The sequence below is a fragment of the Musa acuminata genome, chromosome BXJ3-3, assembly GCF_036884655.1.
Source record: "Musa acuminata AAA Group cultivar baxijiao chromosome BXJ3-3, Cavendish_Baxijiao_AAA, whole genome shotgun sequence".
Lineage (NCBI taxonomy): Eukaryota > Viridiplantae > Streptophyta > Magnoliopsida > Zingiberales > Musaceae > Musa > Musa acuminata.
In genome coordinates, this window is record NC_088351.1 from 9,343,961 (window position 1) to 9,366,287 (window position 22,327).

The following is a 22,327-nucleotide window of genomic DNA, read 5'->3' on the forward strand; positions in this document are numbered from 1 at the left end:
GCAACCTTGGAAAAGCAATACAATAGGACTCATGCCACTGTACAGTATGTACTAAAGCATATAATTAAGACCAACCTACCTTTCTTGTGCCACAGGCATTTGTTGTGGATCTCCTCTCTCTTCCTCCCCTCTGAGTTTGGAACGACTTCAACCTTAAGGAAGGAGCAAACATGTTAGTGTTCATCCACATCCATATAACACATCACCACAGGCTATCAAGAAGAGTGGTAAAGGTTTCCATGCAAGATATAACTGCTGAGGTTGGAACTGTGCGAACGATGCAGTTTAATTTCTTGGGTTGCAGCTCACTGACAGCAGTCCAAACTGCACGCAGGTCCATTTCAATATCCTAAGCATATCCCGCAAATCCCGGTAAACAGCCTTCTACTTGGGACTAAACTATAGACACAGCACCCGAAAACGTCGAAAGAATGCAGAGAATGCTGATAAGAGAGGAAGGAGAAGAGTGACGATGCGACAGTGATCATGAAAGAGAGTACTCCAAATTATTGGAAAGATTACACAATTGCCAATAGATGAGGAGGAGTGGCGATTGGTACAAGAAAATTGGTGGCCGGATGAGGCACATCAGATAACAAGACAGTGATTGAGGTATCCTCTTCCTTGGGCTCTCAGCTATTGTCTGTGTTGGTGGGGGAAGAATTGGGTGCAGGCCATGTAGGCACTCAGCGGAGTCGGGTAAGGCTCGAGCAATTCAGTGGCTGCAGCGGCGGTCGCAATGGTGGCGTCTCCGGTGCTGATATTGGTTATAGCAGCAGCGGCAGCAGCTGCTGGCGCTGGAGAAGAAGAGCCTTCGCGGTGGTGGAGCTGATAACGAGAGGAGGACGACGACGGGTAGTCGGCCTCGGGGCCGTGATCATAGAGTATTCCCTTGAAGACATGGCCGCCGATGCTGACGGCGGTCTGGTACGCGTACACGTCGTCCGGTTCGTCCACGTGGCTCACCCGCACGCATCGGAACATCGCTTGCGTGCTCACCTCCGGCGGCAAGTTCTCCGGCTCGAGGCTTCCTCCTGCAACATCCAGTCAAGTAAATAGGAGCACTCCGACTCTTGTTGTGCCAGAAAGGAAAGGGTAAATTGGAGAACATGTGGTGGGCAGCGAGGGAGGAGTAGAGAGAATGGGGCTGCGCGAAGGATTCTGCTAATAGTGGTGCGGATAACAACGACAGTGTTAGGCGCTGCTAAGGAGTAGTAGGAAATTGTAGTACCATACGTGGTGGTGGTCGCCAAGGCGTTCGGTATTCGGGTGCAGGCAGTGATCTCCCTGGGACGCTTGAAAGGCTCGCTCCCTCCGCTGCTGCCCTCGGCCGCGGATCTGCCGCCCCCGCGGTGGCGCTGGTCTTGCTGCACCGAGGCAGCGGCGGCGGCGAGGTGCTGCTGGCGCTCGCGGCGCTTGGCGGCGGGGATCCAGGTGCTCTTGACGTGGGTGGTGCACTGGAAGCCGCGGCTCTTGCAGCAGGTCCGGCACCTCATGTGGGCGCAGTCCTTCTTGGCCTGATTGCCGCAGTCCTGGCAGCTCATCCCCCCGCTTCCGCCTTCCAGGCTTCCTCGCGTCGGCCGCGACGCCACGGACGGCATCTCATTCGGGAAGCCCGCGGGGGAGTAGAGCTGGTGATCCCGCTGGATCTGGTGCTGCTGCCACAGCTCGAAGCCTCGGGTGTAAGCCACGTCCTCCCCCCGGCTCCCGCGACCGCCGTAAAGAAAGAAGCTCTCCGTCGGAGGGATCCCTCCGGCTTGCTGATCCCCACGCTGTTGCTGGCTGCCACCGCCCCCTCCGAGAAAAAATCCCGCCATAATTATCCCTCCACCGACAACAGCTCACTACCTCCCCCTTGCTATCTAGGGGAAGTGTGACAGCGATCACAGTAGGGAGGGCGGGAGCAAGAAAGAAGGGGTAGGAAAGAGGGCCGCGGGAATGGTCACTGCCAGCTCTGCTGTGTTCCTTCTTCTTTTGTTCCGCTGCTGCTTTTGTCTCTGAGAACACAGCCACAGCAGCAGGAGTGGAGCAGTATATGCTGCCGGCTTCTCTCTGTCAACCTCTCTCTCTCTCTCTCTCTGCCTTCTCCTCTTCTAGTCTCTCTTTCTTGAATTCCGAAACCAATACTAGTTTAAGGGGGGAAAGAAATCAGAGAGCCTGCTGCAACGCCGCCATGGTGACGGCTGTGCTGCGGCCTCGATTTCCCATTTACCGCTCGCTACTTTCTCCTCTCCGCCACTTTCCCCAATCCCCACACCCCTTCTCTCTCTCTCGACACCTGTTAATTACTCACCTTAAACACCAGAAATTCTCGCTTGAGAGAGAGAGAGAGAGAGAGAGAGAGAGAGAGTAAAGTCTCGCTTGTCTCATTATTGCGGAAGCAAGAAAACGATGGTAGTCGAGAAAAAGAAATCCCTCATCGTCGTTACTCGCGGACGGCGAAGGACAGTCCACGCGGCGTGGGTCAGGACGTCGGATCCTCCATTCTTTTGACCGGAAAACCCGCTGCTTTTGCGTGACGGAGCGATCCCCCTCTTTTGAAGCCTCGAGCTGTTTCCTTGTCTTCCCTTCTCTCTCTACGTCCAACCTCTCCAGTTACTTGCGACACCTCCCCAACGTGCTCCGCCGTTCCCCTGTCCTTCCATCGTTGACCACCCATATGTTTAGATCGGACTCAATTCCCTGCATCGTGATCCCAAATATTGGTGTTGTATCAACGACACATAATTCGCTTCCTTCGAAGCTAAACCTGTTCAATCATTTAGGATGGTGTCTAAAATCCAAGCGTAGTCACTGTACCATAGATACGTTGGATTCCCAATAATTGTATTCTCCCTCTCTCTCTCTCTCTCTCTCTTTCTCTCAACTCCTCGAGCCGTGTGCGTCCTCCCCCGGGTTGACTCCCTTTTCCCTCCCTTTCCTCTCTCTCTCTCTCTCTCTCTCTCTCTCTCTCTCTGGGTCACATGTTGCGAGGGGGAGGAAGGGGATTTAACTACCTGTGCCTTGGGATCAGGAGCAAGAAGCAGCAGCAGCAGCTGGTGAAATCAAGAGACCAGCGGCTTTAAAAGACGTGCACGGTAATGAGAGACGAATCCCACGTCACTGCGGTGCATGTGAAGAGCCCATCGTATCCTGCCACCGCACCCTCGCAGCCAGCCCGAATATTGATGCACCGAGAGCGAGCAACATCAGGTGACGCTATCGATCGGATCTAGCCAGGATCGGAAGCCCGATAAGCTCGAGGATCCGCATATATATATATATATATAGATCCAACGCAACTCGATCGGCCATTGGACCACCACAGAGTACATGGTACACTGTCACGTACAAAGCTAGCATGCGTGACCCGTCCACATAATATATATATATAGCTGTAACCTATTCGTCATTCAGTGTTGAGACCACTTTCCCATCAAACCAACAGCTGCTGCCACACTATCTCACTTCATATATATGCACAAACCAGTGTTGCTTGATGACAAAGTGGATAATATCCATGTCGTCCCTGCAGCTACTAATATTCCCTGTCCATCCATTCCTGTGTGGTGCAGCTGAAAGAACTATTCTACCTCCCAACCAAGAACAATTTTAGGTCATCATTTTTACCTTAGGTATTTGACAGATCACAAGTTGTTTAGTTCTCATGATTTGAGCTAGTAATTAGTGGGAAGAAGTCCAGTTTCAAATAAGAGTCCAGCAATACTCTCTCTCTCTCTCTCTCTCTCTCTCTCTCTCTCTCTCTCTCTCTGTGGTATATAAAATTACTCTATGCAACAGTGAAGATTCATCCATGGCATGTTCTGTAATCTTCTTGTGCACCCACTAGATCTCCCTTGTCTTCTTCTATCAAGCATGACACATACACTTGCATGGAGCTGGTGCACGTGGAAATCAGTACAATGCACTGCTCAAAACAAAATTCCAAGGACAAATAATTAATTTACATGTTTCTTATGTACAAGGACACTCTCCGAGAATGATGCACCTTAGAATGAGATCATGAAATTGTTACCCTTTTTCTCATCATTTTAATTAGAGTTTTATGTACTTAATTGTTATTTTCCTTTTCAGAAGACAAACTATTTCTCAGCTTTTAGAAGCATTCACGTTGGGTGGCTAATCAACCGCAAGGCCATATTGGAGTTGGAACGAGGTGGTAATTGGGTGCATGTGACACCCCTCCTCGCACAGGTGATGGCCATATGATTCCTCCCTTTGTATTGTCGGAGATGTTGGAATAATTTGAGACCATTGGCACAGCCACTCTTAGGCCTAAAGATTCTGAAGCTTAGATTAGGTTAGGGTTAGGGTTAGGGTTAGTGACTTAGGTCAGTTCCTTTGGTTTTAGGGCTCTTCTATCAATGGATTCATGACTATAAGGATAAGCATGAATAAGAAACTAAGATGCTGTTTTCTCCTTGTGACAACAAAGACAAAGTTCATTTGTTTCTTTTACTTCTTTTATATCATGCACATTCCTTGGCAATTTGGATGCTGGGAAGAGCTACAACATCCAGAAATTCCATTGTGATTTCAGTAATCTCTCAAAACATGCCTCCAGTACTTTCCCCTTAGACTTCATTTTATCAACCTAGTTAAGCTTTGTTAAAGTATGATTTTAACCCATTTCAATTTAGGTCTAAACTCGGTCTTGTTCAAGTTCAGCTCGAACCGAGTTGAATTATCTGCCTCATATGTTTAGGTATATATAAAATATATATTTAAGTAAAGAGATATATAGTTACTTGACTATTTATGGCAGGATATGAAATTTATCCCAGGGGGGAAGAAAAAAAGTTTATATTTAAGGTATGAATTTTGACTATTTCTCATTGACCATTCTCAAGATAATTCTAACTATGCTGGTTCTCAAGCCTGGATGTGCAGTCTAAGCCATTATATGGGAGCAAACAGGTTGATGATGAACAAATCCATCAAGAAAATATGATCAACAAACAACAGGTAACATCAGCAGATTTGAAGCATCGAGGAAACCTTCAGATTTCTGATCCATATTTAGCTTCATACTCGTATACAAGTGCAGTCTTGAATTTTGTTTTCTGGGATCAACTGCTAGAAAACATAATGATTTGCAGATAGATAGGTCAGCTCAAATTGTCAGCAGAGGCGCGGATCTCATATTAGGGCCTCGGTTGATCTGTATGCAACCCATCATTTACATTTTCATCAAATCTAATATTCAATCCTTTATTTGAAGTTTTGCACTTACACACATATTTAAGTGAAACTATGAGTGTATGTATGAAATCAGAGCTCGAGCATTCAAAGCTCAAAACTTTGAGCTGATATTTATTACTCATTCTCAAGCCTGAAACTATGATGTAGTGGGAAAAGCATGGCTATAAATCTTAGTAGCATATGTATGAAATCAGAGATTGAGCATTCAAAGCTCAAAACTTTGAGCTGATATATATTACTCATTCTCAAGCCTGAATTTTTTGTTGCAGTGGGGAAACCATGTTAAGGTAAGTTAAGCATGGCTGCAATCTTAATAGCAATCACAAAAGCATCAGCTTCGGAATGTATATACATAGAATGCTGCCATGAATCCTCCTTATTCAGGACCACAGTGGTCGATCTAAATCTTGCTTGATATTAAGGGTATGCAAGATCATATATAATTCTTAGTGACAAGGATTTCCCTTAGTCATGCACTCCTTACAAGGTATCTGCAATCTGCACCCGTTGAGGTTTTCCACCTCCTCCTCTCAAACTCAGATTAAGGTTCGCTTGTTCCCTCTCCGGTCGTCTTCTCATCCGTCACCTCGTCTCCCCGCGACGGTCACGGCTCACCCCTCTTCGCTCTCGTCGTCAGGTGACTCACTCCGTCTAGTATCTAAGAGTCTGCACCAACAAGCGCGTAGGTCGCCTTGACTTCCCGGCGGACGACGTGAGGACTTGTCTCCTGGTGCAAATGCTTAACGAAGAGTGTTCATGAGATGGACGATGATCATAACGCATGGTCTGATGGCGATCTGCGTCTTATCGAGCCAATCAAGAAGCTGTCCTCGGCCATGGAGACGGCCGAGGAGGCTGCAATACCGTGGCATGTACTCGGCCTCTCCTCTCAGCATGATTTGTACCCCATGAAAAGTAAGGAAACATTGGTTTGCAAGGCACAATTGCAACGAGCTATCTCTATCTCAGAATGATGAGTTGCTTCGACTGTTCTCTTTGTTCATATGATAGACTGAAAGCTATCTTCTCCTTATTTAAATATTCCCAACTAAGTCTTTGGATAGCGTTTATAATTAATTCTATTCCCTAAAGGAAAGGCATCCATCCGACCCGTCTCGTTAACGGGTCACGAATTATAGTTTCTCAAGCATCCGACCCGCAACTTTGACGGCTCGCCCTAACTAAAGGTCTCCGAGACCTCTCGTTGCGGCAGCCATTGCGCTTGGGAAGCCCATCCGCCGTCACCGGAGTCCAGTCGAACTGCGGTTTCCACCGTTGGCCGTCGCCATCCGCTTCTCCCGTTTCGAAGGTGCACGCTTCGAAGGTATCCTCCCTCCTCTTGTCCTCTCTTGGATCGCATCGGCGGTGTCTTCGCGACGCCGATCGGGCTCGCATTAGTGGTTCTCTGAGCGATCGAGCTTCTCTATCTCCTTTCAGAGAAGGAAATGTGTTCTTGCGCCTTTCAACGCCTTCAATCCACAAAGTGTGAGCGTAAACGGCAGTCTTGCTTGGGAAAATGGACCTTGATTAGGGCTTTTCTTTTGTTTGCCTATCGAGTTTGGGAAAAGAGGTTTTGAGAGGATAGGAGAGGACGGGGATGAAAGAATCTTGAACCTTGTGGTGGGCTTTCTTCTCTTTGCGTGTCGAGTTGGGCAAAACTGATTGAGAGGGTAGGGACCATGGAGACGATATATACGTCTAGGGTTTGCTTTTGGCTTTCTCTGCCGTCGTTGCCTTGTCTTCTGGTTTCTGACGAGCTTGGAAGGATTCCATTAAGAGAACGAGCTCTTAAGGCGATACAACGTTGTTTCTTGAAGGATGATATCTTTAAACTGGTATCCTACGATCTTAGTACAACAAGAATCTTTGCCACCATGCAACAGAATGCCCCATTTTTCATTCGAAAAGGATACGATGCCTTGAAGCATCTTGGATTAGGTTCCATATCTCACACATGATATTCCATCGAGATAGACTAGTTGATTCGATAAACGTAATACATGACATATTTAAGATCCATATTAGTATGGTGCTTTCGGTGTCCCAAAGTCAAGAAAGGAAACTAGATCAAGATTGTTTATAATGGAGGACTGCATTTTATCTGAATGTTCTTTTATCATTGTTCTGACTTGTTTTTCCATCTGCAGAGCCTATGGTCCTGTATAGTTTATATTGGTAATGCTTTATATCAGTCTAGAATTTGATTTTAGTTTTGTGTAATATTTTATTCTCATAAGTGATTTTTTTACATTTATTCTTTTTCTGGAATCACAACTTCATCTAGAATGGCATGCCTGAAATAATACAGATCTGGAGTTTGATTTTTTGGTTTGTGGTTATTGGTTATCATTAAGAAGATTCTTGACTCCAACACAAGCAGGCCTCTTGGCTACCGTATTGTTGCAGCTTCATTGCTTTTTCTCAATCAAGATCATGCTCTTACATCTTCAATATTCAGTCGACTTTCACGTTGGCTTTACACCTTGTTTGTCTGTGCTCATTAGCTTAGCTATCAAGAGAGAATAATATTAACTGTATAACAATTGCAATTTAAAATAATACATTTTTTTAGCTGTTCATAAATATGCCTATTGTTTTATCCTTCTTACATTTGAGGAGTTACTTTATATGAATAATACCAGAATTGGGTAATAATATCTAGTGGTGACAATTAAGCATCTGTTACTTGGCTTCATTGTTGATTTCAAATATGTGGATTCAGAGGCTTTTCTTTGCGTTATGTTATGCTATAAGGCCCACAAAAATCTTTCTCATGAGCAACAGGCAGTATGCTGCTTTTATGTTTAGCAAGGTTTTGTGGTTTCATTTTATTGCATTAGACCCTGGTCTTTACTTCTGAAGGGCCACATAAGTGCAATTACATTTTGAGGTTTTGTCCTAGCCAACCTCTAGGCATCTATTCAAATTCATCTTTGGTCTAGTGTGCACTCATGACTGAGCTGAGTTGACACGGTTGCTGCATTTTAGATCATGTACATCGAGAGGCTTTGGAACCTTGCAGCTGCCGTGAGGTTGCTGCCAAAGCAATTTTTTGTTGTCTGTCTGGTTTTCTTTTCTGCATGTACACAACCATATATGCAACTAGAGAAAGAAAAACTAGCGACGGTCATTATATAATGAAGAAACAAGCAATCCTTCTTTCCCTCTCTAGTATAATATTCTTTGTCGCTAGTGTTCTATTATTTTTCACTAATGACCTTTTACCTCAAGCATCTATATGATGTTCTTTAATGTTCAATATGACATTAGTGAGCATCTGGAGACTTGAAGGTCATTAATTTGCACATACTGAGTAGTTTCTGTAGAGAGACATCTATGATCCTTCTTTATCGCTCATGTTTAGTCGAAAACACAGTTTCTTTTGATATTTGGCTCCATGATCATTCAAGTTGCCGTTATGACAGTACCTCGCTCTCGAAGATTTATTTTGATCTATTCTGGTCTAGTTTCTTGTGAATTTTTATTTTCTTGTTTGCCATGAGCTGTTGCGTCCAGGAAAAGACTTACTGCAACATTTGTGAATAGAACTCCGTATAAGTTCATAGCTTTACTAAGCATGAGCTAATTTGTTTGAAAATTGTTGCTTATTTTATTATCTTGAGTTTGCTGTTGTTACCCTCATTTCATCTGTGAGTACTTTTTTGCTCCATCACTTGATTTAATTTCTGTCTCCTCTGAGGATTTGTTTTTAATATCATGTGGCTTTATACACTGTACCTCTTTGTTCTAATTTTACCATAGAGGTTGAAAATGGCTGGAGTTGTCGAAGCACAGAATAGACAAGCTAGACCTGGACCACTTCCTCAACCCAGAGGTCCTCCCCCAACAGCTCGCTCACGTGAACCCATAGATCGTGAGAAGGTACACCTTCTCTTCCATTTCATCGTGATATCTTTTCCTCTCTTTTTCACTTTGTGAATCTGAAAATTAGAAGTAGCATCTGACAATTAATTGTTTTATTTCGAATTTTGATTCTCCTTTCCTTTGTCTTCTAATTGTTGCTCATGTTTCTTTCTTGTATACAATTTTATGTTGCCTAAGAAACCAAAAAAAAAAAGAACTATAGATATATTCTTTGGCCTGAAAATTGAAAAGGGTAAATAGAAAGATTACTGGGCTGCGAATTAGCTGTTAAATTACCAAAAAGTACTTATAGTAGGGAGAATTATATTAGACCCCTCTGATTCTGGCCAAAGAGAATGGAAGGCAGAAAAGAAACCAAAAGCTTTCTTTGAATGTTGTCCTAAAATTATAATTGCAAAAAAAGTAATAGAATTACATTTTGTGACCTAAAAATTTGCTTATAACTATGAGGTATTTACAATTCACAGTGGTTTAAATTGATCAAAGCAAGGTTCTATTGTGGCTGGCTGATTCTGTATATCTTTCTTTTTCCTGCTCGTTTATGATTTCCTAATTCACCTAACATTTAAGTAATTTTCACACAGTCACCTTTCTGGCTGTTTTTCATTCACTTATAACCTCATATTTGGTCCTTATTAGTTATATTTTGTGCTATTTCTTTTTGCTGCATGATTCTGCACTGCACATGTCCAGCGCAAAACTAACTAGGGTCTTAACCTACCATGTTAGTAATTTGCTGCAACACCTTCCATGGTCAAAATTGGTCTGCATATGACCACATTGCAACACCCACCTTTGTAGCATGCTTTCCTTGGATGGTCACTTGACTCCTTTCTCCTTTTTAATATGTTGGTTGATTAGAGTTCATAGCAATTGCATGGGATGGATTTGGATCTGCTTACCACGAGATCAATATCTTTCAAATATCAGTAGATAAATATTACAATTACTACGATATCATAGTTTTGAATATTAGAAACTTGGTTCCTACAAAACTTCCGAACCACAGATTCTGAAGGGGATGATCTAGTGCTTATGCAGGATTCCTGCTACTAAAGAATGAAGTTCCTTCATGTGTTCCATTATATCTAATTCAATAAACCGTTGATTGCTTGATTGCAAGAATTATAGGTATATCGAAGTAAGTAGCTGCTTAGATTGTAACCTAGCTTAATCATTCCATTGTTGTGAACATCACAAAGTAGACCGTCCGCATAAGAACTATATTTATGGATCATGGTCAGCAGTCAACTCATTTTCCTTTCTCTTGTGTTGGTCTAGCTTTGGTTTTCTACTCCAATTATGATCAGTTTATAGAATCTCTCTTTATTCAGAACTAATCCAATTCAGCTATAATCTACTGTTGAAAAATATCTCACCAATTAATGTTTTCTTGATTGATTTACATTGATTCAGTAGTAAATGCTTTTATCTTAATTGCTCTAGCAATGGTTTTGTCCCACTCCAATCTAAATGCCAGTTTCTCTTTCATTATATTTTTTGTAGAACAAGAGAACTTGACGTTGGACTTCTGTCCCATGCAAATAGGAAGCATTAGACTATAAGATCTTCATTTCAGCTTTTTGATTGAGAAGAGGTTGTTAGATTAGTATCTAACAAAAATGTTCTTAATGTAGGGTTGGATATTTTTGTCTGTTTGTTTGGTTTTAATTTTTGATACCTGCATTTAATTTTATACTTAGATTTGAGCATAGTGATATTTTCCTTTGAAATGTCACTTCCTTTCTGATTCAAGTTATATTCTTACGAAGTGTTGTACTAACATATTTCTTCTTGAAATTGCAGACTTGCCCTCTTTTGCTTCGAGTATTCACTAAGGTGTGTATGCCTTTGGTAACTTTTGTAGATGTTGAAAATTTTCAGGAGTGATGTGGCCTCTCACAAACCTGATTTGTAGCTCATGTATTCAAATTCGTTTGTATTGAAAAATTCATCTGATTATATCCTTATGATGGAAGAACTTTTCTTAATATTGCTGTATAATGTTGTGGTGTGACTACTTGTGACTCTGACAGGTTGGTGGGCACCATCCAGCTGAAGACTTTGCGGTGAGAGGAAAGGAACCAAAAGATGAGGTCCAGATTTATACATGGAAGGATGCTACACTTCGAGAACTTACTGACCTGGTAACGGTTTCTCATAAGTCCTCCTTTTCATAGTGCAAAACTCTTGGAATATCTTTACCAAAATTTCTTTCATTTCATAGGTCAAAGAGGTTTCTCAGGAAGCAAGGAAAAGAGATGCCAAGCTCTCATTTGCTTTTGTGTACCCGGACAAGAACGGCCGTTTTGTGGTGAGGCCGGTAAGGAAGCTGTCTCTTTATTTAGAATAAACTTAGTCATTGTTTAACTTTATAATCATCTGTTGTTACACTGTTTTCTTTCATCAGAAGCTATTTGTTTTGCCGTTGTGTTTGAAGTGCACCACCCTGATAATTTTTCTCCAGATTCCTTTGTAGTGAACGACTGTAGATTGTTAGTACTTGTCCGAGCAGTACATTTTGATGCTGTTAGTTGCTAAAAAGGAATTACTTGTTGACATTGAAGGTGGGTATGACCTATTCACATGGAAACGGGAGACGACTGGATGATGCAAAGACGCTAGCTGAACTTGGCTTCCAGGTAAGCGGCTGACGAGTATTCTGGCACCGCTTGCAATTTGCCCCCACAGCGTAGACTAATCTATTGACATCCTCTTATTGTGAAGATTGGAGACTATTTGAGTGTTGCCATCCTGTAGAGGAGAGATTGTTTGGCCGGAGTGGATACCTGTGTTAGATGTGATTGGCCCGGCAACTATCTACTACGACTTAGGGAGGGGGAAGAATTAAGGTAGGGTGATAGGGCTGTTGCTATTGAACTCTTCTACCAGCTGTTGTAGCTGTACAAAATGCTAACTTGTAAGAATGCTTCCAAATTTGTTAAGCTTCAAAAACGTATTCGGTGGTTGGTTTATGTGCTCAAGTGATATTTGTTCGCCATCTCATTTCCTGGTTTCCTACTTTGGATCCCACAGCATGCTTTTAGTTTACCATCTCAACATGAATAACAATGCCAATGCAAAACAGAGCCAGATGGATGCCTAAGAGCTCAAGATGAACGTGAGAGAGATTAGCAGGAAGACTGACTTATTTGACTACTGCTTTCATCATCATTTGCTTCAAGATTTAAAAAAAGAAAGAGAAAAAAAAAACTATTGCACCATGGAGGGGAGGGTAACCATTCATAGCCAGAAGACAAAAGCGTTAAGAAGTATGTTTGGAACAAAAGTATCTTTACATCCACGATTTTACCAAAATTTTTCAGCAGAAGAATAAAATGCAAGCAGGCATTGCATATCTCAAGTTGTGCACACACTCGGAGGTCCCCAAACGAATGCAGAATGGAAAAGCGTATCAGATAAATGGGGACATGCGAATAGCAACTTGGTTGTTTGGTCCTGATTATTGAATCTTAAGACACATTATACTGAAGGAACCACAAAGACCCCATGGCACACATTTCTCATTAAGCTTTAAAATCCATCCTTTTCTTTTGTACTGTTAAATTGGCCATGGAGTCTTGCCTGACGAGCACAGCGGGCAAATATTTTCACCACTCGGGCACATTTCAGAGGATCTGTCTCATGTTCCTTGTAACAGTTTAGGCAAGCCTCTCTCTCAGCTGTACAGGGGGTGGGATTTTGATAGGGCAGCTTGAACTCCTTGTCCCGCAGCTCCTTTGCTCTCTGAGTCAGCTCCTGAATCATCTTATCTCCCTGCTTTTCCAGTTTCTCCACTCTTATTTCACTCTCCTCTAGGACTGAACGGATAGCTTCCAACTCTGAGATCACAACTGGGGGTGGAGGGGGTGCTGCGAAGAACACAGGAGGCTGAAGCGGCGGCCATGCCCCACTTGGGCTGCTCTTTTGTGTGCCAGGAGCTGGCTTCACATTGCTTTGAGGCTGATGCGGTTCCTCTGAGACCCTTGCCTTGGGTTTCTTGGTTTTCTTCTTCACTTTGTTTTCACCACCGGCTAGTTGATTGATTAAGTTCGAACTTATCTGAATTGTATATGCATCCACCATTTCTGACTGCAACAGAACATTCAAAAGTTCAAATTTCAAATTATGCTTTCATAAATAAATAAAAAATTAATGTAGTCAAAGGTGCTAGGCGCCAAAATGCTCCGTGCACTATATGTTGGCTTAGACACTTGCTCGAGCGAAACGAGAGTCTCACGAATATTAAAATTATAAAAAATATAAATAAGGAAAAAATATGATCATTAAATTAAAAATGACTCCCATACAAAGTCCCATCGAGGGGACAAGCATAAAGGAGGGGGAGGGGAGCTACCGAGGAGGCTTAACGAGGGGCAATGGAGGAGAAAAAGAGAGAGACAATGGGAGGGAAGGAGAGGGGGGGCGAAGCATGAAGGAGGGGGCTGTCAACCGAGGCTCAGCGAGGGCGATAACAGAGGAGGAGGAAGGGGTGCAATCGGGGAGGCTCGGTAGGGTTGGCGGAGAAGGAGAAAGAGGGAGAGTGATACCAAAGGGGAAGCAAAGGCGAGAGGCGCATCACCGGGAGGGGGTGAGAGGAGGTACCACCATTTGCGAGAGGGGAGGCACCACCTAGAGGGTCGCCTTGGGAATAAATTCCAACCATTGGTCACCTTTGCATGCACAGGGAAAAGGATTGCTGATCACATGGATTAGGTTTCCTTCACTCACAAAAGGGATCTGGCTAGGGCAAGGTTTCCACAGTGACAACGAACCTAGGGCCACCAAGTTCAGTCATTGGAGCAAGACAACGTCGACAAGGCCTACGGGGGAAGGCTTTACTTAGTTGAAAGGGGTTCAACCGAACCAACTTCATCGAACCCAATCCTCCAAAATGAGACAAGGTCTACGAGGGAAGGCTTTAAATCAAGCACACGCCAAGGTCACACTTGCTTCAATTTGCCTTGTACCAATTCGAGGTGTTGGGGCAAGGCAAGCACACGCTCGAGTTGCCCAACAATTAAGCTCGAGCATGCGCCTAGGCCACGCTCACTTCAATTTGCTCATCCGGAACTATTAGAGGTGCTAATTCCTTGCCTTGCCTTGCCCAAGCGTCTAGGTGAGCATCCAAGTGCTCATCAACAAAACTTCTACGACAGACAAGAAACCTTGGAGAAAAGACACTTGTATAAAAGGACTGAATCTAAGGGCTTAGCGTATGACTCACCTGAGAAACTGGTCTTATACCACATCACAGGCATAACACATTATAAGAAATTTAATTGGTTTGAATTGGTTGGCATGTTGCCATGCATTGTGATGCCAAGAGAAATGTACCAATCTTAGCCATGACCCATGGTACCAATACTTGAGTTTACAATCCTTGCTTGTATCCAAATAATTAATTATACATTCAGGAGTGAACATGTAAACTACATGACTGTCATTTGTTATGGGATAAAAATAAATAGAGTGACCCAATACAATATGCTTGCATCAACATCATCAATGGAACATATTACTAAGGTAACAAAAAAATGACGATCAATTATATCAAATGATTAACAAAACACTTGATTATCATATTCTGATTCATGAGTTCCATCTTCCCCTTGACAATCAGAATTAAAAGACAGTCACCTCTTCCCACCTATAGTTACTCATGAGAGAATATTATATTTTAAAAAAAATCAAGCCATCAGTTATCAGTAAACCTGTAAACCCAACACAGATTTTTCCCCGCCATAAATCGTATAAAAACTAGATTGTAATCAAAATAATTTCCCATCATGGCTGCCATGAACGACCCAATCACACATGATACATCAGCTATGTCTGATGATCTCTATAGTTGCTGCCATGCTCTTTTTTTTTTTACAATATTCCTGGTTTTGCTTTGAAGAAAATTGAAATATAATTTTCTGCCAGATTAGGAAAATCCTTTTCATCAGCACCAAGATGTAACTTGCAAACCACATAAATCAACCATAAACATAAGAGGGACGTACATTTGCTTTCGGCGAACTTGAAGGCTATCCTTAACAGAAGGAGTTCTTAATTCAAGCTCTCCTGGTTTGTTCTTTTAGAAGGAGAAGCATGTTAACCAGCATGAATCTCCAATGGTAATGATAGTTCACCAGCTTCTTGCACAAAATATCTTGATATCAGATGAAATTCCTTTGATTGCTTGAGGGATGGTTTTTGTTCTTTACATTGTCCATGTCCCACTGAATTTTCTTGATTTGGGCTTCTTACGATGTGCAAAACCCTAGCGCAGTCAAGTGAATGAGGCAACATAGTGCATAATACAGTTTCCTGAATCAAGTGGTGCATATTTGAGGCTGTCAATATAATCCTTCATTTCATGAATACCTCTCTTTCGATGGAGTTCCCAGCATCAGTTAGATCAGCTGCAAGCTTTGAAGTTCTTAGGATTGACAAGCATATGTGACAAACAAATCTATTGATCTGATACCTTTTGCTACAATTTTAAGGACAAAACTTAGGCTACAAGGTGCATCTCCACATTAAGTATAGGACATCAAACAAACTAAACTGAGAGCATTGCATGTCGATACTTCAACTTCTATATCAGTAGAATTCTTAAATGCCACAAGTGGCCTATCTGCTAAGGGACTTAAGGACTTGACAATGAACAAGGTCAAGCTCCAAATGGTCCACACTTCTGGCAGATGCATAATCCCTCTGGGTAGCTTGTGCACCATAAATTGGAAGTATGGCACTTCAAGAAAATATTGAAGGCACAGTTCCCATAATTAGTAACAAATTCTATAAACCATAAGAATAAGACATTGGAAACCTGCTAGACCAAAACGTTGGTTTTCCGACATAGTGGGTTTGCTAAAATTAAACCAGACTCTTTTTGGCCAATCTGATCCCAAGCCAATTTAACTCAAATAATTACTAAAACGTAAAACCTACCAAACTAGTAATGTTATCATGAGAGTAATTAGTCAATGGTAAACGAGTTGCTAATTTCTTCATCCATTGTTCCTTGTAGGAAAACATGAAAGATCATGGTATTGAGTCAAAACCAGATCAACGAAGCATGATCGATATAGAATTTGATGGTCCTCCATTGCTCGAAGAACAGGAAACTAGATCAACCTTGGTTTTCCGACATTGTGGGTTTGCTAAAATTAAACCAGACTCTTTTTGGCCAAATCTGATCCCAAGCCAATTTCACTCAAATAATTACTAAATTGTAAAACCTACCAAACTAGTAATGTTATCATGAGAGTAATTAGTGAATGGTAAAAGAGTTGCTAATTTCTTCATCCATTGTTCCTTCTAGGCAAACATGAAAGATCATGGTATTGAGTCAAAACCAGATCAACGAAGCATGATCGATATAGAATTCGATGGTCCTCCATTGCTCGAAGAACAGGAAACTAGATCAACCTTGGTTTTCCGACATTGTGGGTTTGCTAAAATTAAACCAGACTCTTTTTGGCCAATTTGACTCAAATAATTACTAAATTGTAAAACCTACCAAACTAGTAATGTTATCATGAGAGTCATTAGTGAATGGTAAAAGAGTTGCTAATTTCTTCATCCATTGTTCCTTCTAGGCAAACATGAAAGATCATGGTATTGAGTCAAAACCAGATCAACCAAAGCATGATCGATATAGAATTCGATCAAGGTCCTCCACTGCTCGAAGAACAGGAACCCATTTCACGCAGTCCTTCGATATAAACTGTTTCTTGACCAAAAATGTGCTTCCGATTCATAATGTGAAACGGAAACGATCAGAAGGACGCATCCCGAAGATCCGAGCTATGAATGTAGCCCGTCTTGGTAGATCAGGTCCCCCAGAGATATCTTGTTTCTCCGACTCATTAAGGAAGCAAATAGAGACGCCAAGTGATCCTCATATAACACATCGAGATTAAGAACATCGGAAAATCCCTCTTGTATCGTTAAACGTGGAGACAAACTACCTTGATTCTTGCGCTCCTTGGTCTCGCAGACGACCGGAAGAAGATCGTAGCACCAAACCCTCGTTTGCCACCAAACCCTCGGAGAGACGGGGAAGAAAGCCTCGATTAGGCCGTGCGACTTACTTAGCCAGCACTGGGCTTAGAGGGTGCCCTCACTCGGCCCATATCCGAAGGAAAGAACTGAGTGCATTTGTGGGCTAACTTTAGCCCACAATTGTCTTGGGCCTATTAATGTACAAACTGACAGTCAGATGAGAGTTGATTCCTCATTTATTCTAACGAGGTCAGATTGGTTGACTTAGTCAGGGGGGAATTGGTTTCTCAGTCTTCCAAATGAAACAAACGATCGTGTTGACGTCAGTGCTTAGAGAGGACACGTCATTTAAAACATGCATTGTTCCCTTCCGACTTAAATGCATTAAATTTGAGCCACTGAGGTGGTTGCTTCCTCATTTATTCCCATTGAAATCATCGGACGAGCTGGACCACACGCCTCCACAGTAGCAGCCTACGCGTCTCAAAAGCACTGTTCACTGCAGGATTGGCTCATCCCTGATACCGGCCCGGTTGATGTCAGCGCTCACGACCTTGATGGCGGGTGATTCAGTCTGTGTCCGTTGCTTTGATCCGCCAGCGTTCACGCAGCCCCAGGGGTGACGTGGGGCCCTCGTGAGTGTTCCAAGGAGGAGGTTTTCTTCCCGGGTTGACTCGACAGGAGGAACGAGTCACGATGACGCGACATTCCGGCTGTGGGGCCATCGCGTCTTCGTAGTCAACATGATGAGGATGACGATGAGGAGGAGGTGGATCGTTCTTTGGATTGCTTATTTATCCCCCTCTCGAGACGCTCGTGTGTCTGTTGCGTGCGTGAAAGCGCGATGGATTCCTTCTCGCTGCTCTTCTCCTCCTCCCTTCTCCTCCTAATCCTCGCCGCCGCTGCTGCCGATGTCTCCGTGGATTCCCGAGAAGAGCGATCTGGTCTTCAGAGAAGAGGGGAAGGTGGTGCTGCGGCGACGCCCGGCGGCCTTCGCTTCAGTGGAGGGAGGCGGGGTGAGTTCAAGATTCTGCAGGTGGCGGACATGCACTACGCTGACGGCAGATCGACGGGCTGCCTCGACGTCTTCCCCAACCAGACCGCCACCTGCTCCGATCTCAACACCACCGCCTTCATCAACCGCGTCATCCGCGCCGAGCGCCCCGATCTCATCGTCTTCACGGGTACGATCATTCAGCCCCAACATTTTCCCCTTCTTTTCCTTTTCATACTTTGGGTTTTGCTTTGATCGATTAAGTTCTCTTGGTATTGAGTGTTTGAGATCTCAATCAAGGAAGTGACCGATTCAGGGGTGATGATTGCGCATTGGTTGAGATTGTACTGTAGTCAGATAATGACATTGTCCTACAGTTTTGATTAGGGCCGTGTTAGGACCACCAATTCGGTATATTAGCTGACTTCAGTTCATGCCGACAGCCGCAAGCAAATAGCTATTGGGAAAGCAGGAATTGGCTATTATCAGAGGGACCACTGGACATTTAATCTTGAAGGATAGAGGTGGATGATGAGTATGAGACGAATCAAGGATGTGAATGGAGCTCCATCCTGCTTTAATATGCCCTCGACAGCTTTGACAAGTGGATTGCTCATGGAATTTTCGGCATCCTTGAAATGGTTTAATGCCATAAACATACCATTCTACAATCATAAATGTGACTTTAAACTTTGTCTATAGCATCTTACTGCTGCAAATGTTGGCAACAGTACATGTTGGTAGGTTCTGGTTGGACTTAAATGTGTTTGGTCCTTGATGGACTGACACATTTAACTTGGTTAATCAATACACAATCGGACTTGGGATACAAACATCTAAACTTAACTTGAATTGGCCTGATTATAATAGGATTAAGCATGCTATGAGTGTCATATTTGGGTTCTAATCATGTCATTCTTGGGTTGCCTAAATGGGTAAGATCGCGTTATTAACGGATCAACATCAATCAAATTGTTATTATTGGATCATGCACAGGCGAATCCATGTAGTGAATTATTATTTATATGGCTCAAGAAAATCAGTTTTAAATATCCATGTACTAGACGGATCATGTTTTAGGGACTTGACACAATTATTAGTAGGGTCAGGTTCACATTGACTAAGCTATCTGGTTTATAAGCCTCCACGAAGTGCAATTTTCATCCGATACCAACCATATAGAGGCAGTGTAGAAGCCAACTAAATTTAGACTATGTATGACCTGGGTAGTTTGATTATGATCTCCTTTATGGTGTCAAATATGTCATCCACTTTGTATTATCAATTCGTTTGTTGTCTAATTTTCTATGGTTTTGGGACTACTGTAAAATCACTGAGGGGATATTGTTGCATTAGGTTTTGATATATTGACTCTTGTTGGAACAGGTGACAACATATTTGGCTTTGATGCTACTGATGCAGCAAAGTCACTGGACATGGCATTTGCACCAGCAGTCACTCTCGAGCTCCCATGGGCAGCGGTTCTGGGTAACCATGACCAGGAATCCACCTTATCGCGTGAGGGTGTGATGCGCCACATCGTCAGAATGCGCCATACTCTGTCAAGGCTCAACCCGGATGGCACTGATATTGATGGCTTTGGTAACTATAATTTGGAGGTATATGGGTCTGAGGGTTCATCTTTGGCCAACAAATCAGTGCTCAATCTCTACTTCCTCGACAGTGGTGATTATTCTACGGTTCCCTCAATCCCTGGGTATGGGTGGATCAAGCCCTCTCAGCAACTTTGGTTTGAGCGAACCTCCTCCCGCTTGCAGGTACTCTAATAAGCAAATGGTCTTCCTCAATCATTTAAGAATATTTGTATGGTATAATGATTCCCACACTTGATGGATGTTGTACTCACAAATCTATACTATGCAGTCAAGGTCTCACTCATAATAACTGTCCAATGCATAAAAATTCCTGAAGTATCTCATGTTAGAATGGAATTTAATTTTCATTGATTTCTTGTGCACTACACGTAATTGAATTAAGAGGAAATTTCCACTAGATGACACTGTTTTTCAGCTTATTATTCAAAAAAAAATAAAAGAAAAAATTTTAAAATAATTCTTTTACAGCATGCACTTACGCATTTGAGCATTGTGATATCGTGCAGAAAGAGTATATGAGCAAGCCAGAGGCACAAAAGAATGCTGCACCTGGCCTTGTGTACTTCCACATCCCATTGCCAGAATACAGCAGTTTTGATGCATCCAATTTTACTGGGGTGAGGCAGGAGGGGATCAGCTCTGCATCCATAAATTCAGGGTTTTTTGCGACAATGGTTGAAGCCGGTGATGTCAAGGCTGTTTTCACCGGGCATGATCACCTGAATGACTTCTGTGGAAAGCTGACTGGAATTCAACTCTGCTATGCTGGTGGATTTGGTTACCATGCCTATGGGAAGGCTGGGTGGTCAAGAAGAGCAAGGGTGGTGTCAGCATATCTAGAGAAGACAGTGGATGGTGAGTGGCAAGGAGTGAAATCAATAAAGACATGGAAACGCCTGGATGATCAGAACCTTTCCACCATCGATTCTCAAGTCCTTTGGAGCAAGGGAAATAATGGTAAGCGACTCTTCCTCCACTCATGATACTTACTGCCTAAAAGATAGATAATAGATCTTGCTATATGATACAGTAGCCACTCAATTTGAGGTTTTGGACCTGAATTTGCCAGTGATTGATAGAAATCTCATAAATTTCCAACACTTAATATTTTTAGGATTATTTGCTCTGTGACATTTGGTTATGATATCGCATGAAGTGTAGAAGAACCAATATATTTTCTTTCTTTACCTTCTTTGGCAAATAAGACGTTTGTCAAACTGTAAAAGTAAAACCCTGTCACCCCTCCTTTCCCTGTTGAAGTAGATCAAATTATAGAAAAATAATTTGGACAAAGAATAAAATATTAAGCTAAAAGAGACTGTATCCGGTAAGAGGCCTAAGTTTCATCAATACCATGAAAGCACCAGATTGCCTAAATAATGTATCCAGATCTGATCATTTTTCTTGTAAGCATGCAATTGTAATTTTTTTATATATGTATTAACGCACTGCATGACCACGACATCCCAGAACTGAGGGAGTTGCCTGAAGTTTTTGAACCTCTCCTTAATTCTCTCAAGTGGGTATGTGTAAGTGCTTCATCTTTTGGTTGCAAAAACAAATCAACTAACTTATCCTAAGTCTTGATGGTGGTGGCATGAATTAACTTGTGGGTCTATTTGGCCTACGTTATACTCGCTTAACTGTCGGCAAACATGTTTGTTTCCTGGAATATATTGAAATGTTCGAACAGTTCCATCTTAAGTTTGTTTGGCATGGAGCTTAGGAGGGAATTTTGTGAAAAAAAACCAATAATGTTTTGTTCTTTCTCTTGTTTTGGCATGCTTAGGGAGGCGCAGGAAGAGAAGTACTAAAAATTGAGAAGGGTTGCTTGCAAGTTAATTTGCGGAAGAAGATTAGGAGTTGCTGGTCGTGGTCGGTGAACGAAACAAGTCTCCCATCCGTATTTCTGGCCATCATCAAGAACACTCTTTCATAAACAGAATAAGCAGATGGAAATTATATAGGCAGGTATACTGCCTCCCGGAGTATTATGTTTTTTACTTGTGTCATCCAGTCACTAGTCAAGATAAAATCTAATGGAAGATGGCACAAACTACCTCCTTCCTTTTCTTGATCTGTGATGGCTATCTATGTTGCTTGCATCTCTTTGTCTGTCTAATGCTTGCATAAAATGAGAGCATCCGTTGTGTGATAATTAAGAATTATCCTTGGAAATTTTCCAGTGGTTAACTTGTTGTGATCCAACGTTATTGATGAAATGATGATGACAATTTCTTCCCCATTTTTCTTTTCTTTTGCACTTTCCCTTGCGTCAACCTATTGAAGTTTTACCGATAATATAATTTTGACAGGTAAATCCTGCTCGGAGCACTCGTTTACCGATTAATGTTTCTTCGGATTCATTGTTCAGCAGCTCAGAATTACACGGTCTTTATCTCGATATAATGTTACTGGAACATGTTTAGAATGCTGGGTGAGGATTATTGCCTGCCTTGGTGGCTTTCATGTGAGACGCCCAATAAATGCCATCATCGGAGGACACACTCGATAGACATGAGAAAGGAGATGCATCACGGCCGAGGAGTACGTGACACGGCAGCACTCCCTCCTGCTTGTACGATCGTAACTTCCATTTTCTTTTCTTTTTTTTATTATACTAAATCTCTTT

At 42.6% G+C, this 22,327-nt stretch overlaps 4 protein-coding genes across 6 annotated transcripts; 2 read left to right on the forward strand and 2 right to left on the reverse strand.

Annotated features, from left to right (window-relative positions):
- Positions 1 to 481: 481 nt before the first annotated feature.
- On the reverse strand, positions 482 to 2,303 carry LOC103977998 (protein SHORT INTERNODES 1-like). Its single transcript, XM_009393692.3, has 2 exons — positions 1,232 to 2,303; positions 482 to 1,034 (listed from the first exon to the last, which is right to left on the reverse strand). Exons 1-2 carry the CDS (start codon positions 1,815 to 1,817, stop codon positions 637 to 639), a joined length of 984 nt encoding a protein of 327 aa, XP_009391967.2. The 5' UTR covers positions 1,818 to 2,303; the 3' UTR covers positions 482 to 636.
- A 4,064-nt stretch (positions 2,304 to 6,367) lies between these two features.
- On the forward strand, positions 6,368 to 12,062 carry LOC135634319 (histone deacetylase complex subunit SAP18-like). Its single transcript, XM_065144707.1, has 7 exons — positions 6,368 to 6,526; positions 8,965 to 9,084; positions 10,894 to 10,926; positions 11,124 to 11,234; positions 11,315 to 11,410; positions 11,655 to 11,729; positions 11,815 to 12,062. Exons 2-7 carry the CDS (start codon positions 8,974 to 8,976, stop codon positions 11,845 to 11,847), a joined length of 459 nt encoding a protein of 152 aa, XP_065000779.1. The 5' UTR covers positions 6,368 to 6,526; positions 8,965 to 8,973; the 3' UTR covers positions 11,848 to 12,062.
- Positions 12,063 to 12,333: 271 nt separating this feature from the next.
- LOC103978000 (uncharacterized) lies at positions 12,334 to 17,197 on the reverse strand. 3 transcript variants are annotated; one of them, XM_065144705.1, is made up of 3 exons: positions 17,052 to 17,176; positions 15,096 to 15,497; positions 12,334 to 13,179 (listed from the first exon to the last, which is right to left on the reverse strand). In XM_065144705.1, exon 3 carries the CDS (start codon positions 13,171 to 13,173, stop codon positions 12,622 to 12,624), a length of 552 nt encoding a protein of 183 aa, XP_065000777.1. In that variant the 5' UTR covers positions 13,174 to 13,179; positions 15,096 to 15,497; positions 17,052 to 17,176; the 3' UTR covers positions 12,334 to 12,621. The 3 variants fall into 3 exon arrangements, with proteins under 3 accessions (XP_065000777.1, XP_065000778.1, XP_009391969.2); XM_065144706.1 differs by lacking the exon at positions 17,052 to 17,176 and having other exon boundaries at positions 15,096 to 15,355; positions 15,460 to 15,497; XM_009393694.3 differs by lacking the exon at positions 15,096 to 15,497 and having other exon boundaries at positions 17,052 to 17,197.
- Positions 17,198 to 17,891: 694 nt separating this feature from the next.
- LOC103978001 (probable inactive purple acid phosphatase 29) lies at positions 17,892 to 21,940 on the forward strand. The gene is made up of 4 exons (XM_009393695.3): positions 17,892 to 18,269; positions 19,466 to 19,857; positions 20,202 to 20,652; positions 21,485 to 21,940. Exons 1-4 carry the CDS (start codon positions 17,930 to 17,932, stop codon positions 21,514 to 21,516), a joined length of 1,215 nt encoding a protein of 404 aa, XP_009391970.3. The 5' UTR covers positions 17,892 to 17,929; the 3' UTR covers positions 21,517 to 21,940.
- Positions 21,941 to 22,327: the final 387 nt, after the last annotated feature.